At 44.3% G+C, this 16976-nt stretch overlaps 1 protein-coding gene and 1 long non-coding RNA gene across 2 annotated transcripts in view; one reads left to right on the top strand and one right to left on the bottom strand.

Annotated features, from left to right (window-relative positions):
• The window catches only part of LOC105008762 (5-hydroxytryptamine receptor 3A), a 98459-nt gene that overhangs the window by 44628 nt on the left and 36855 nt on the right, over positions 1–16976 (top strand). Inside the window, exon 5 of the mRNA XM_013131355.4 lies at positions 11136–11305. Within this exon, the coding sequence (XP_012986809.1) occupies positions 11136–11305 (170 nt within the window). The remainder of the gene's footprint in view (positions 1–11135; positions 11306–16976) is intronic.
• Positions 1669–2870, bottom strand: LOC114839883. The gene is made up of 3 exons (XR_004576212.1): positions 2815–2870; positions 2465–2549; positions 1669–2362 (listed from the first exon to the last, which is right to left on the bottom strand). It is a non-coding gene; the product is annotated as an uncharacterized LOC114839883 (long non-coding RNA).

The raw sequence follows: 16976 nt of genomic DNA, 5'->3' as shown, positions 1-16976 counted from the left end.
TCACTAACTCATACAATCACTACATCTACACAACGCAGAAAGAAAAATGTTGATGTTAAAACCTAGTAAGGTTTGAATATCATGAATAGTTTTGCTTCGAGTTGGATTTTGTTGTACAACGCGGTGGAGAACATAAATCGTCTTGGATTATAAAAACAGAATTTATCAAACAAAACGATGCTTGGCTATATCTCTTGGACCATCAAGATAAGAAATCAGATGAAGACGGCTCATTGTAAGTACACAATTTACCATCAGACACCAAACTAGCGACCCTGGTGCCATTTTTGTGGATGTTGACTATACTCAAAAACTTGCATTGAGTTAGTCGCCGTAATAGCTACTTTAAATTGTGTACTGCAGTTACCCAGATAGCAATGAATCGGCGGACCGGAGGCGGTCCTCCAAGACAGCAGAAGTGTCAGAATGTCTTAATCGCAAACACGTTTGCCGGCTCACCGCCAGCGGCAGCCGCTTTTTAAAAGCGGCAGCCGCCTTCCTACCGCCGGTGTTCTGCGGCCGGCCCGTGGGCCAACCGCCGTTCCACCGCCGTTATACAGAAGGCGGACCTTCTGTGGCAAACGCTATTTTCGAGCGATCTGCCGCTTTTATATATATATTTCATATTTATAGCATGCAGTTTATCGAGAATAATGATTGATCAAACCAGACAAATTTCCATTTGATGTTTTAATTCCACATTTAACTACAGTAACTGTCATTCAAACAAGATGTGTCAGATCACTGAAATAAATAACAGGCAGAAAAAAATATACATATAAATACACACTACAGAACATGGAGGTTTCCAATTAAATTTTGGTTAAAAAAAAACAGCCATACAAGCAAATTATAACACAAACACAATTATTGTTAATAATATAAAGAGGTCAGCTCTGGGATGAAAATAATTACCAGTAAACATAACAAGTAATGAGGATATTTGGTACCAAAGAATGTTTAGGATACCAAATAAATCGAGGTATAACATCACATTTTCAAGCCATTTCTAACAATAGGAAAAGTGGTAATAATTTAGAGTAAAGCTCTAGAGTAGAATAGACCATTATAATGGCATTGCTGACCTGGAGCACAAGATTTACACCGTGCTGCAATAAGATCTGTGTCTCTTGTATCTGTGCTAAACAAAACATGACATGCTAAACAAAACACGACCCTCTCGTTCACCGGGGTAAACTCCAACAGATGGCGGCAGAGCTGGGGAGCTATAAGCAAACCCACACCAGCCCGCCGCCTCTCACCATGGGCAACTCCAGAGTGGTGAAGAGTCCATCTTCCCTCAAGGAGTGTGGTTCCAGAGCCCAAGCCGTGCGTAGAGGTGATCCCGACTACCTCTAGTCGGAACCTCTCAACCTCACGCACGATCTCAGGCTCCTTCCCCGCCAGCGAAGTGACGTTCCACGTCCCTAGAGCTAGTTTCCGTGTCCAGGGATCGGGTCGTCTAGGCCCCCGCCTTCGACTGCCGCCCGATCCTCTCTGCACCGACCCCTTATGGTCCCTCCTGTGGGTGGTGAGCCCACGGGAAGGCGGCCCCACGTCGCTCGTTCGGGCTGAGCCCGGCCGGGCCCCAGGGGAAAAGGCCCAGCCACCAGGCGCTCGCGTACGAGCCCCAACCCCGGGCCTGGCTCCAGGGTGGGGCCCCGGCCGCGCCATACCGGGCGACGTTTAGTTATAAAAAAATTGCAACATCACTGTGCCTTCTTCAGGAGAAAAAGGAAAAGAATAATACCACAACTACTACATATGGTCAAGTCAAGTAGTTCTATGAGAGAGATGACATCTCAAGGCAAGCACCAGGGATGAGGGATGTGCTCACAGTCAGAGAGGGATTAGTAAAAACGAAAATCCAGAAACGACATTTAACAATGTCTATTCTAGAGGCCTACCGCGGCTTCAAGAGTGAACATCCGGAGTTTATAATTGGGAAATCTAAATTTGCTGAGCTTCGACCATCTCAAATACTCCGGTGTTCAGATACTCAGAGAAATGTTTGCCTGTGCCGTTACCATGAGAATCTTAAATTAGCCCTGGACTGTGTGCAACGTGTCATCCCAAGGCAAGCATTCCAGAGCACACAGGATTTTATAAAAGCTGTGGCCTGCAATCCAGATAGTCCTCACTGCATGTTAGGCTGAATGCAGGAGTGGAGTGGAAAGCTGCTGGAAACCAGTGTTTCACAAAATCTACTCAGAGGCAGAACAGTCAAGTGTCCATAGATTTCTGCCCTCAGAAATCACATCTGCTGGAAGTCCCGCACAGCAGTCCTCTGAGCTCCACCCAGCAGCTGCAAGGAACATCAAAACTGGAGACTGTGTCTTGGTCCAATTCAGGGCAAACAAATCTGTCAGACAGTTTGTTGGACTTGTCAACAACCAAGACCAGATGGCACTGGAAATAAGGTTTTTAAGAAGAAATAACAGTACTGGATTTGTCTACATCTTACCTGTGATGGAAGATAAGGCTTGGGTGACACCTGACCAAGTGATTGAGACTTTCAACCCAAAAATAGACAACAGAGGGAGGTATCACTTTGGAGAGGCAGTCGTTGCAGAATAGAAAAAGAAAAGTAATCTTATTAATCAACATTTGTCCTCGTTTGGGACATATTTTTCATTGTTTGTTGTTTTCCCTTGATTGATGGTTTAAATGATTTTAAATTAGATGATTAGAACATATTTTCAATATTTAATGAGATGTAAAAAGTTAAGATTCTATCTGAAATTAAATTATTTATTTTATTATCTTAAATTTATAATGATTCATGTTCATAAGTGGTCAATACTATATTCTTACCTCTTGAATGTTTATGCTTACAGAATGTTTAGCAATAATCAGTTAGATGTTGACCTGTAAAAACAAAAGCAATTATTTATGTTCACAGTTAACAACAATAAATACAAATACTGGGCATCTCTTTCACACAGATCGTCTTGACTTAAGACAATAACATTTCAATTATTATTTCAATGCATTGGCTAATTTTGCAATAATGTGGCTATTTTAAAGCATGATTGCGCATTCAACAATGCAAAACGGGTATAAACATTGCGATTAGTTTGACACAAAACATAATATTGCGATCATTGTGACACGATTGCTTTTTTGCATGCAAAAAAAAATAAAATACGCTCTCCAGACTGTTTGTTCTATATAGACACAGGCCAACAACCTGTTACAATCAGACAGCGTTTCAATTCACTGACGGGACTGAGGGGAAACCGGTGCTCTTAACTCCGGAGAATATCGATATGATAAACTGCATATATAATGATTATGTATCTTAGCATTATCAATTCCGTATCTTTCGGGGTCTAAAGTAAACACCTTGATGATAAAAACACATTATCAAGCAAGCAATATCATGCCCAAATTGAGTTTTGAACATGCTCACGTGCCGGTTACAGTTTAGCAGCATGAGAGATATGCGTGAACTAATCTATAACACGGTGATTTCAGTTTAAATTTGATTAATTGTGCAGACTTACCTTACTGATGTCTCAGATGTTTGTTATTTCAAATAAAAAGAGACACACAAAAAGGTCTCCGTTCAAGTTTTCCAGCGTCAGCCAAGTGATGATTTCGGAACGGTCACGTCCATAACGGAAAGACGTAACGTCCGTTTTTCCTCATAAATGGATTTTTTTAAAACTAAAATAAAATAAACAATGTATGTTCTATAGAGAGCCGACACTCATCCATTCGGCTGGTATTATTTATTTTGGCTTGTGCATTTTAATTCACAGAATTTCAACAAAGTATATTGTCTCCCACAAACTCGCGTCTTTTCTTTGTCACGTCCATAACGCATGTGTATTTCCCTCATATTAAATATAAAACGCATGTGTAGATTGATATTTTTCTAATGTCTGTACTCCTTTATTAAGGGAGTATGGACATATAAACAGACATTTAAATATATTGGTATTAAATGCATTTTCTGAGAATTTATATTTTATGTTTTGACTGCAAATGTCATGTCCATAACGCTGGAATTGCCCTAATCTATTTAGAAGTAGAAAGACATTGGAAATATAGGGTTTGAGTGTTTGATAGTGTTTGGTTCTAATGCATCAGCGAGATGCAACAAGCTAATGTAATGGACATATTTGTGATGGTGTACTGCAGAGGTGGGGGACTCGAGTCACATGACTTGACTCGAGTCTGACTTGAGTCACCATTTTCAGGACTTGTGACTTGCTTGATTAAAGTATGAAAATGAATTGACTTTGACTTGAGAACAAGTTGCTTGAGACTTGACTTGACTTGAAGTGGAAGACTCGACAATGACTTGAACTTATAATAAACAAACAGCAATAAAATAATTTTATATGTTGTGACATCAGCACCACTAATCAGCGTATGTGCCTTTAACGCTGCACAATTCAAACCGCGCCAAACATGGCAGACAACGTTAGTCGAGCTCCACAAATAGTATCGTTTGGATACAAGGACTTTGAACTGGACCGTGTGAATAAAAAAAGATTTGCCAGATGCAAAATATGCAACAACGTCAAATTTCATTCGTCATTTTAAAACCACAAGGAAAGGTAAGAAAGTAATCTCTTTATATTCACTAAGATATATAACGATTAAGTTACTAATGTAATTAATTAATCTTTTCTGTTTGTCATAATTTGGCCTTGGTTGCATATTATGTTAGTTTTTTTTTCTAAAATGTGACCATTATCATTACTGAATACGTCTGGTAAATAGATGTAAGGGAATTTGACTATAATAGTGGCATAGCCTGAATTTTAATGTTGATGGGCATCTTAAAATGAGCGGGCATGTATATTATTACACGTAGGCTATAATGTCTGTATTAAATGTGCGCATTTTCAAGTGTTTGTGGACTGCGTGTGGAAACTAAAAAGCATTGTGCTTACACCATAACAGTTAACTTTACTGCATGAAAGGCTAACATGGAGGTGCCGATGTGATTACTAGCACCTAAACATTTCGAAGAGTTTATTTTTTTTACTCATACAGACAAGAATAATTACAGCGTAATTACATATTAGGCAGTTTTTCAGTCACAATAATTTGTTTATAAGGTTGTTATTATTAGCTCTTATTACCCCTTCAGGCTGATTCAAGATGCCCCCCAAAAATTGTACCGCGGAGGAGAAAAATATTTGATTTTGAAATCGAGCTTCCCACCGAGTGCACGTCAGAAACAGAGGACAGTGTGTGTGTGTGTGTGTTCATCTCTTTAGTACTGTGACTTGACTTGCTTAGGGTGAACCCTTGACTTGACTTGCTTGATTTATCTGAACTGTGACTTGAGACTTGACTCCAGACTTGATGGTTAAGACTTGAGACTTGCTTTGACTTGTCCCCATCTCTGGTGTACTGTGGAGTTGCAACTAATCTTCTCAAGGATAATTCATACTTCAGATACAGGACACTTGAAAGCGATTTGGCAATAGAGGACTGGATGGAGCCCAGAGAGAGACTTGGATTAAAGGACAAATGTGAGGTGGGCTGAGATGAGATGGATCTCACAAACACACACACACATACACACACAGACTGTCCTACAGCTACGAGCGGACTCTACCCTGGTGCCGCACGTCTACACGATGCCGGGTTCCTGTTAGCTGGACTAATTCTAGTCCTGACGAGTCTGCCATGAGATGGAGAAGGCAACCTCCAACCGAGAGGATGGAGGCGAAAGAAAGCTCCGGTTCTGGACAACGTTTTACGGGGACGCGGAAAGACCAACTGCACGACATCATGCCACACTGATTGTGTCCATACCAGGTACATCTCATTTGAGAGAGGAACCTGGGGTTGACGACACACGCTCCCGGAGGGCTTTGGTGTTTAAAGGTTAGGCACAGTGAATTGAAGTCACTGAGGGAAAAGTTAATTTTCAGGTGTTAGTAACCATCACTTACGACCCAGCCTGCAGCAATAGAGCCTTTAGCTAAAACAGGTCATCTTGGCATTCACGAGGGAGAACACACAGATTCTCCTGACCTGGTTCATAGAGCAGCTAGAATGAAGGCAACTACGGCTGTGTCTGCATTTGAGCTATGAAGGACAACACCTTGGAATATACATCTGACTTTTTCTGTTACACTGGCCTGCCAAGAAATGGTTCATAACTGACTGTCTGACGTTTGGAGGAGCAGACCATTTGTGATGACTTTGGGAGTACATCTAATTGGAACCATGGAGAGGACTTTTCAGTGAATCGAGTAATTGGCATGAGGGGACTTTGTAACAGTGACTAATTGAAGAATGTATTTAGTGATAAGTGACCAATGATTTGACCAATGTATTTAGTGATAAGTGATCATTTCCTTTGACCAATGATTATAACATAAAAGGTTTTGCTCCAAGAACTGCCCCCCTCCAAGAACTGCAACCTTAACGTGGTGGAGGGGTTTGAGTACCCGAGTGACCCTAGGAGCTATGTTGTCTGGGGCTATATGCCCCTGGTAGGGTCTCCCAAGGCAAACAGGTCTTAGGCGACGGGTCAGACTAAGAACGGTTCAAAACCCCCTTAATGATGAATGAAATTATGAGTACCGTGACGTCACCCGGTATGGCGCAGCCGGGGCCCCACCCTGGAGCCAGGCCCGGGGTTGGGGCTCGTATGCGAGCGCCTGGTGGCCGGGCCTTCCCCCATGGGGCCCGGCCGGGCTCAGCCCGAACGGGCGTCGTGGGGCCGCCCTCCCGTGGGCTCACCACCCACAGGAGGGACCATAAGGGGACGGTGCGAAGAGGATCGGGCGGCAGTCGAAGGCAGGGGCCTAGACAACCCGATCTCTGGACACGGAAACTAGCTCTAGGGACGTGGAATGTCACCTCGCTGGCGGGGAAGGAGCCTGAGTTAGTGCGTGAGGTTGAGAGGTTCCGATTAGAGGTAGTCGGGATCACCTCTACGCACGGCTTGGGCTCTGGAACCACACTCCTTGAGAGAGGATGGACTCTTCACCACTCTGGAGTTGCCCATGGTGAGAGGCGGCGGGCTGGTGTGGGTTTGCCGCCATGTGTTGGAGTTTACCCCGGTGAACGAGAGGGTCGTTTCCCTGCGCCTACGGGTCGGGGATAGGTCTCTCACTGTTGTTTGTGCCTACGGGCCGAACGGCAGTGCAGAGTACCCGACCTTCTTGGAGTCTCTGGGAGGGGTGCTGGAAAGTGCTCCGACTGGGGACTCTATTGTTCTACTGGGGGACTTCAACGCCCACGTGGGCAACGACAGTGACACCTGGAGGGGCGTGATTGGGAGGAACGGCCCCCCTGATCTGAACCCGAGTGTTGTTCAGTTATTGGACTACTGTGCTAGTCACAGTTTGTCCATAACGAACACCATGTTCAAGCATAAGGGGGTCCATCAGTGCACGTGGCACCAGGACACCCTAGGCCGCAGGTCGATGATCGACTTTGTTGTCGTCTCATCTGACCTGCGGTCGTATGTCTTGGACACTCGGGTGAAGAGAGGGGCGGAGCTGTCAACTGATCACCACCTAGTGGTGAGTTGGATCCGATGGCGGGGGAGGAAGCTGGACAGACTCGGCAGGCCCAAGCGTACTGTAAGGGTCTGCTGGGAACGTCTGGCCGAGTCTCCTGTCAGAGAGATCTTTAACTCCCACCTCCGGCAGAGCTTCGACCCACCTCCGGCAGGCCTCGAAGAGATTCTGGCAAACCATCCGGCGCCTCAGGAGAGGGAAACAGTGCCCTACCAACGCTGTTTACAGTAGAGGTGGGCAGCTGTTGACCTCAACTGAGGATGTCGTCGGGCGGTGGAAGGAGTACTTCGAGGATCTCCTCAATCCCGCTGTCACTTCTTCCATTGAGGAAGCAGAGGATGAGGGCTCAGAGGTGGACTCGTCCATCACCCGGGCTGAAGTCACTGAGGTGGTCAAGAAACTCCTCGGTGGCAAGGCACCGGGGGTGGATGAGATCCGCCCTGAGTACCTCAAGTCTCTGGATGTTGTGGGGCTGTCTTGGTTGACACGCCTGTGCAACATCGCGTGGCGGTCGGGGACAGTGCCTCTGGGATGGCAGACCGGGGTGGTGGTCCCTCTTTTTAAGAAGGGGGACCGGAGGGTGTGTTCCAACTATAGGGGGATCACACTTCTCAGCCTCCCCGGGAAAGTCTATGCCAGGGTTCTGGAGAGGAGAATACGGCCGATAGTAGAACCTCGGATTCAGGAGGAACAGTGTGGTTTTCGTCCGGGCCGTGGAACACTGGACCAGCTCTATACCCTCTACGGGGTGTTGGAGGGTTCATGGGAGTTTGCCCAACCAATCCACATGTGTTTTGTGGATTTGGAGAAGGCATTCGACTGTGTCCCTCGCGGCATCTTGTGGAGGGTGCTTGGGGAATATGGGGTCCTGGGTCCTTTGCTAAGGGCTGTCAGGTCCCTGTACAACCGAAGCAGGAGCTCGGTCCGCATTGCCGGCAGTAAGTCAGACTTGTTCCCAGTGCATGTTGGACTCCGGCAGGGCTGCCCTTTGTCACCGGTTCTGTTCGTAATTTTTATGGACAGAATTTCTAGGCGCAGCCAGGGGCCGGAGGGTGTCAGGTTTGGGGACCACACAATTTCGTCTCTGCTCTTTGCAGATGATGTTGTCGTGTTGGCCCCTTCTAACCAGGACCTTCAGCATGCGCTGGGACAGTTTGCAGCCGAGTGTGAAGTGGTGGGGATGAAAATCAGTACCTCCAAATCCGAGGCCATGGTCCTCAGTCGGAAAAGGGTGGCTTGCCCACTTCAGGTTGGTGAAGAGTGCCTGCCTCAAGTGGAGGAGTTTAAGTATCTAGGGGTCTTGTTCACGAGTGAGGGAAGGATGGAACGGGAGATTGACAGACGGATCGGTGCAGCTTCTGCAGTAATGCAGTCGATGTATCGGTCTGTCGTGGTGAAGAAAGAGCTGAGCCGCAAGGCGAAGCTCTCGATTTACCAGTCAATCTACGTTCCTACTCTCACCTATGGTCATGAGCTTTGGGTCATGACCGAAAGGACAAGATCCCGGATACAGGCGGCCGAAATGAGCTTTCTCCGCAGGGTGGCCGGGCGATCCCTTAGAGATAGGGTGAGAAGCTCGGTCACCCGGGAGGAGCTCAGAGTAGAGCCGCTGCTCCTCCACATCGAGAGGGGTCGGCTGAGGTGGCTTGGGCATCTTTTTCGGATGCCTCCGGAACGCCTTCCTGGGAAGGTGTTCCGGTCCCGTCCCCCCCGGGAGGAGACCCCGGGGAAGACCTAGGACACGCTGGAGGGACTATGTCTCCCGGCTGGCCTGGGAACGCCTTGGTGTCCCCCCGGAAGAGCTAGAGGAAGTGTCTGGGGAGAGGGAAGTCTGGGCATCCCTGCTTAGACTGCTGCCCCCGCGACCCGGCCCCGGATAAGCGGAAGAAGATGTATGTATGTATGTATGTTTTGCTGTACTATGTTATGATTCTGTATAATGAAAATGTGTGATCTTGGAGTTTATACGAAGATAAAGGTCTAGAAGCATGTAAATGAGGATCCAGACATTTCAGATTTGTTCTGTTCTCAAATCACTAAGGGTAATGATATTGACTGGGTCATGTTGTTAAAGAGAACTCTTTTGTTGCAGCCTACATCTTAATGAGTAAACTGTTTAAGGGTTGATACCAAGGGTTGATTTTGGTACCTAGAGGATGGATTGTTCTTGAACTGATGTATACTTGGTCCTATGCATGTATGAATGAGTTACTAGTTAAAGATGCCGAGAGGGATCTAGTGTTTGACTAGGAGACATCCTTGACCGGCACAGGTGGATTAGAGGGTTACTTGTAAATCTGTATAACCCTTTAGTGTCTCTATTGATTATCCAGACATTGTGACTCTAACATTTGAAATAAATACGGATTGTTCATGTCTTACGGCAGAGACTCCGCGGACGATTATGTTTGTAAGCGTTTGACGCGTCTCTCTTATTTGCAAATAATAATAAAATGATTGTGCCAAGAAAATGTTGTATCTGTTTCTTACTCCTTTAAGAGTGTCGATCGATGGAATTACCATCACAATCCCCCAGTCAGATCTGGCAAATGTGGCTCGGGAAAGGGAAGCTTACAAATGGATAAGCGGATGAAGATGAGATGAGTGTGTATAATAAGACCATTTCAACAACCCCCACCTAACCGGACATGGAGCATTGGAAAAACAACTGTCCAAATATTAGCACACCGCATATGAATGCCCAGTCTTACATTTCTACCCATTTTTCATAATCCCTTTGACCTCCCCTCTCATCTCACAGAATCACCTGCTCTACCCCTCCCTCCCTAACCGGACATGAACCCCCGGAATAAACAACTGTTACCACCCCGGTCATAAATTAACAACCATTAAAACATTGAAAAAAAAATCCTTTAACACAGTCACAGCTGCCAAAGGTTAAAGCAATAAATCACTCATACTTTGGGTGCCGTACATTATATTCTTCTATTATTGTTTTTAGAAAAATATATGCCCACTGTATTTGATGCCAGCAATAAAAGCTGGGACAGGGGCAACAAAAGACTGGAAAAGTGGTGTAATGCAAAATAACATGGTGGAACATCTCACAACTAATTAGGCTATTTGGCAACAGGTCAGTAACATAGTTGGGTATAAAAAGTGCATCTCAGAGAGGATAAGTCTTTCCGAAGTAAAGATGGGGAGGGGTTCACCACTCTGTGGAAGACTGTGTGGAATCTCTGTACACAAGGGACAAGGCCAAAAACCAATATTGAATGGCCGTGAGCATGTACACCCTTTCATGGCAACAGTATTACCTGATGACATAATGTGCCCTGCCACAACGGTGCTACTGTCCTAACTATTTTTGAAACGTGTTGCTGGCATCAAATAAAAAATGGACATGTATTTTCCAAAAACAATACAATTCCTCAGTTTCAACATTTTATATGTTGTGTTTGTACTATTTTCAATTAAACATAGGGATAAATTATTTGCCCATCATTGCCTTTTTATTTGCATTTTACGCAGCGTCCCAACTATTCTGGAAATGGGGTTGTATATAATTAAATAATGATATATATTATATTTGATTATTAAGAAAACACAGACACAAAACATGTCTTGGAATGTTACACTATCTTAGATAAATTACATTTCATGTTTTCTCAGGACAGAGAAGGATGACTCCCCTCCCACCCCATACCTGAATGTGGACGCAAATGGGGATGTCTCAATGGATGAAGTAATGAGGATGGTCGTTACCTGTAAGATGGACATCCACAAGTTCCCCTTTGACACACAGAGATGTGAAATCTCATTCAGCTCGGCTATATACCTAGGTTAGTATGTAACGTATATCTTAAGATCTGTGTGTGTGTGAATGTGTGTGGGGGAATGTGGGGGGGATTAATGAGCTGGGGGACTATATTCTGAAATAAAAGAGGTAAGACGTGCACCTGCTGTATTACATTTGACATTTTAGTAATTTAGCTTTCATCCAGAGTGACTTATAGCTGGTCCATACATTTTACAAATAATGAGGCAACTAAGCTTCATAAAACAATTATGCAACTCAGTAGATGTTAATGTTATATTAAGCTTTATTTAAACAGAGACATTTATAGAGACTTAGGTCTCTTTTACAGCCGTGCCCTATATTACAGTATAAAAACATATAACATATGTGTTAGAGAAAAACACATTCACAATTAAAGCTGCGAGCAGCGTTTCAGGGGGCCAAGCGGGGCACAGGAAGCATATTACTGCATGCTCTCACAAGAGAAATGTTTTGCTATTTAAAAATGCCCAATGCCACTAGTAGTCAGGACGTCCAATCAAAGGAGAGAAAATCAAAACAAAACCAGAAATTCTCCTAAACATATGAGAATCATGGTATTACAGAGGGGATATATATTGTTGTGTGAAGGCTGAAAAGTACAGTGTGGCTATACATTTCTGAAATACAATACTTGGAACATCTCAAAGGGGAATCAAATCAGGGTCAGAATATTGAAGAACAGGGATGTCCCCACTACACCACAGGGGCTACTGGTGGTACTAGCAGCTCTCTATCCTCTCCAAATGTACATTTTACCCCAGCCATTACAATTTTGCTGAGATAAAGTGGGCAACAAAACGTTTGTAATAGAACTAAAGTATACTGTTGTAAAAATACTATTATAGATGGCTAGCTAATAGCTATACATCCTACTTATAAAGAAATCAATGACTCCAATCACTCTATGGCTGGTTCCTTTCTTTGGAAATCAATAACAGTAAAAAACAGGTCACGTAATACAAATTCTCGCAAATAAATGAAAATCATGGTATTTCAGATATGTATTGTTGTGTGAAGGCTGAAAAGCATTTATGAGATACAGAATTTGGAATGTCTGAGAAGGGAATCAAACTCGGGTCACAATATTGAAGGACCAGGATGTTCCCACTACACCACAGGGCCAGCTGGCAAACTGAAGAGTCTCATCGGGTTGTGATCTATAATACCCGAAATAGCACAAACAGATGCATATTTTGAAAATTCACCAGAAACATTTACAACAATATAACTTTTAAAGACAATGGTCCAGTCGTCCTTTACACCAATTGTCATCCAAATCCATTCAGCTGTTTCAGAGGAAATGTCATTTAAGTGTGTTTTTATCAACAGCAAAATCGTGTAAAATATTGGTTATGTTTAGAGTGCCCCCCAGCGGTATTTCTGTATGGGAGTTTTCCTGTCCATTCCTAGCAGACACATTTATGAGTATGTTTCGCTTCGTAGCTGGTTGGTGTTCTTTTTGGGTTTAATGGATGTCTAAAGTCATAGACCCGCCCAGCTCAATTTCATTTGCAGATTTTGGCCATATTGTTTGAGATATCAACTTTCCTTATATAACATTTAAAGATAATGGTTCAAAGGACCTTCACACCAAACGGCATGCAAATCCGTTCAGCGGTCTCGGAAGAGATGTCGTTAAAGTTTTTTTCACTAAATTCAAAATGGAGGAAAATCCAATGGGCGAATTTGAAAGACCCCAGAGACTTATTTGGTCAACATGAGAAGGGGCATGTATGGAACTTGGCTGCATGACTATACGACATACGGGTCATGAGATATGCATGCTCAAACCTTCAACATTTGACTAAGTGCTACAGCGCCACCATGGGCTGTATAGGTATAGTAATGGCCGAGGCCCTTTGGGCCTCTCATAGCAACAAGTATGCAAAGTTTCATGCAAATTAAGCCACATATGGCCGATTTACAGGCCCCTGAAAATGGGCCCGGAGAAAAATAATAATAATAATAATAAAACCAACAAAAACAATAGGGTACCGTACCTACGGTACTTGGTCCCCTAATAATAATTAAAGCTGCAAGCAGCGTTCCAGGGGGCCAAGCGGGGCATAGGAAGCATCTCACTGCATGCTCTCACTAGAGAAATGTTTTGCAATTTAAAAATGCCCAATGCCGCTAGTAGTCAGGATGTCCAAGGAGAGGAAATCAAAACAAAACAAAAAGACCTTGAAACCAGAAAAGGAACCAGGCAACTCTAGTTCATCCAATTAGAAGGGATGAATATTGTTGTCGCTGGCAGGTTTCAATCCCTGGTTTTCTATGTGGCAGACTGTCTTTAACCATTACCCTATTTAAGCAGCAGAATGCAACTTTTACCTCAGCCATTACATTTTTTGATGAAATAATGTGGACAACAGAACGTTTGTTAATGGTACTAAAGTGTACATGGAATTACCATCACAACTGTTGTACAAAGATTACTGTAGATGGCTAGCTAATAGCTATACAGCCTACTTATAATAAACAATGATTCCAATAACTCCCTGGCCGGTTAGTTTCTTTGGAAAACAATAACAGTATAAAAGAGTGACGTAATACAATTATTTTCTTAAATATATGAGAATGATGGTATTACAAAGGGGATATACATTGTTGTGTGAAGACTGAAAAGTACCTCGTGGAACATTTCTGAGATACAGAATTTGTCTGAGAGGGGAATCGAATCAGAGCTACAATATTGAAGAACAGGGATGTACCCACTACACCACAAGGCCTGCTGACAGTTACTGCTGCTCTGAATATTCTCCAGGGGTTGTGACCTATAACACCCCAAAAAGAATACACAGATTCAACATTCACAAAATAACCATCAACTGTTTTGTTTTAGGCATACTATAACATAGCTACTGAAGGTTGCAGCCAGCTAAGTTTTTGTCTATTCTGAACAAATCCTAATACGTAATTTGTTGTGTATGCAGCGAGGCTGGAACAGCGGTCGGGTGCATGACAGTCTGTAATAATAATAATAATAATAATACATGGGATTTATATAGCGCTTTTCAATGACCCAAAGACGCTTTACAAAAACAAGCAAAACAAAGAACACTGAGAAATAAAATATACAACAACAAAGGGGCTATGGGAAGGCTTGTTTAAACAGAAATGGCTTAAGGCGGAGTCGGAAGGTGTTAAGAGAGTCAGAGTCAAGGATGGATTGTGGCAGTGAGTTCCAGAGCCGGGGAGCAACCCTGGAAAATGCCCTATCACCAAAGCTCCGTAGCTTGGATCTGGGGATGATGAGGTGGCCTGCTGTACAAGAGCGGAGTGAGCGTGAAGGTTGATAGTGTTGAAGAAGGTCCGAGAGGTATGGGGGAGCAAGTTTGTGGAGGGCTTTGTAAGTCAGGAGGAGTATTTTGTATTCAATGCGCTGTTTGACAGGGAGCCAGTGAAGCTCACAGAGGATGGGGGTGATGTGCTGCCAGGACTTTGAATGAGTAAGAAGCCTCGCAGCAGAGTTTTGAACCATTTGGAGCTTATGGAGGTATGAGGAGTTGATGCCGGACAAGAGGGAGTTACAATAGTCAAGACGGGAGGAGATGAATGCATGAATCAGAGTTTCAGCTGCAGGTGGGGGGAGGGAGGATTTGAGTTTTGCAATGTTACGAAGATGAAAGAAAGATGATTTGACAGTCTGTTTAATGTGTTGCTCGAAACAGAGGGTGGAGTCAAGGATGACCCCAAGGTTGCGAGCACAGGGGGAAGGAGAAACTACAGTGTTGTCAATGGTGAGAGAGAATGTGCCAGTTTTACTAAGGGTGGATTTGGTGCCAATGAGAAGAAGTTCTGTTTTTTCACTGTTGAGTTTGAGGAAGTTGTGATGCATCCATATTTTTATTTCAGAGAGACATGATTCAATATGGGCCAGAGGTGGGTTGGTGAGAGATTTGGTGCTGAGATAAATCTGTGTGTCATCAGCGTAGCAGTGGAAATTAAGGTTGAAGTGGCGGAGGATCTGACCAAGGGGGAGGATGTAAATAATGAAGAGTAAGGGACCCAGAACAGAGCCCTGGGGGACCCCCTGCGTGACTGTAGATATTTCAGATTTTTGGTGACTGAGGGAGATGTAATGGGTTCGATTTGTGAGGTAGGTTTTCAGCCAGGAGAGTGCGGTTCCCTCAACACCCAGACCCCTGAGCCTGGTGAGGAGGATCTGGTGACTCACGGTGTCAAATGCGGCACTCAGATCCAGGAGAATCAGGATGTTGAGGGAACCAGCATCAGCAGAGATGAGGAGGTCATTGACAACTTTGAGTAGTGCAGTCTCTGTGCTGTGGAGTGGGCGGAAACCAGACTGGAGGGGTTCAAACAGGTCATTGTGAAGCAGGTGTTGTTGGAGTTGAGAGGCAACCGTCCTTTCCAGGGTTTTGGCAAGGAAGGGGAGGTTGGATATCGGGCGGAAATTGTTCAGGATGGTGGTATCTAGTCCAGGCTTCTTTAAGATGGGAGTGACAGCAGCAGTTTTATAGATGGACGGGACAATGCCATGGGTGAGGGATAGGTTAATGATGCGTGTGATGTAGGGACAGAGTGCAGGCAGGCAGGCTTTAATGAGAGAGGCTGGAATGGGATCAAGGGAACAGGAAGTTGTTTTGGACGAGAGTATAATTTTGGTGATATAGTCAGAGTCAATGGGGGAAAATGTATGAAGGTGAGTGCGAAGGACAGGCGGTGGACAGAGTGAGTAATCAGCGGTTGGAGAAAGGGAACAGTGAAACTGACCTAACAGTGATGCATTGATTTTTTTGATTTTGTCTTTGAAGAATGAAAGGAAAGTGCTGGCAGGGAAAGTATGTGAGGTATGGTTGTTATGGCGAGGCTGAAGTAGCTTGTTGACTGTTGAGAATAAGGTATGTGAGTTCATATTAGAGCTACTGATAATGTTGCAGAAGTAGGAGGACCGAGCAGTACTGAGGGCATCTCTGTATGTAGAGAAGTGATGTTTGTATGCTTCGGTGTGAATAGTGAGCCCCGTTGATCTAGCCAGGCGTTCCAGGCGTCTGCCAACCTGCTTCAGAGAACGGAGCTCAGGAGTAAACCAGGGAGATGAGGTGGTGAATGAAACATGCTTAGCTCTAAGTGGTGCCAGAGTGTTAAGGGAGGAAGAGAGAGCGCTGTTGAACTGATTTGCCAGATCATCAAGGTTGTTGGGAGCATGTTCCAGGGGTAGTGCAGAGCAAATGGCAGTGGAGAGATGGAGAGGGTCGACAGCTTTGATATTACGGAAGGAGATTAGACGCTTATCAGTGTTGTGGGGTATTTTGGAGGAGAAAGAAAAATGTAAAATCTTGTGATCAGACAGGGGGAAAACAGAAGGGGAAATATCTGAGAGGTTAAGGCCGACAGAGCAGACAAGGTCGAGTGTGTGGCCCTTAATGTGAGTGGGGAAATGGACGTGCTGGGTGATATTAAAACAGTCCAATACAGCAATAAAATCAGAGGCAAGTTTGGAGTTTGGTGTATCAACATGAATATTCATATCACCGAGCAGGAGTAGGTGGGGTGAGGAAGGTGTAATGATTGTGAGTAGGTCTGCTAGATCAGATACAAATGATTCGTTGTGTTTTGGGGGACGATATATAAGAATGGTGGTCAGGGAGCATGATGCTTTGAAAGCAATGTATTCAAATGAGGAGAATGAGGTAAATGACAGTTCA

The sequence above is a fragment of the Esox lucius genome, chromosome 9, assembly GCF_011004845.1.
Source record: "Esox lucius isolate fEsoLuc1 chromosome 9, fEsoLuc1.pri, whole genome shotgun sequence".
In the NCBI taxonomy this organism is placed as follows: domain Eukaryota; kingdom Metazoa; phylum Chordata; class Actinopteri; order Esociformes; family Esocidae; genus Esox; species Esox lucius.
This window is presented reverse-complemented; position numbering and strand designations above follow the sequence as displayed.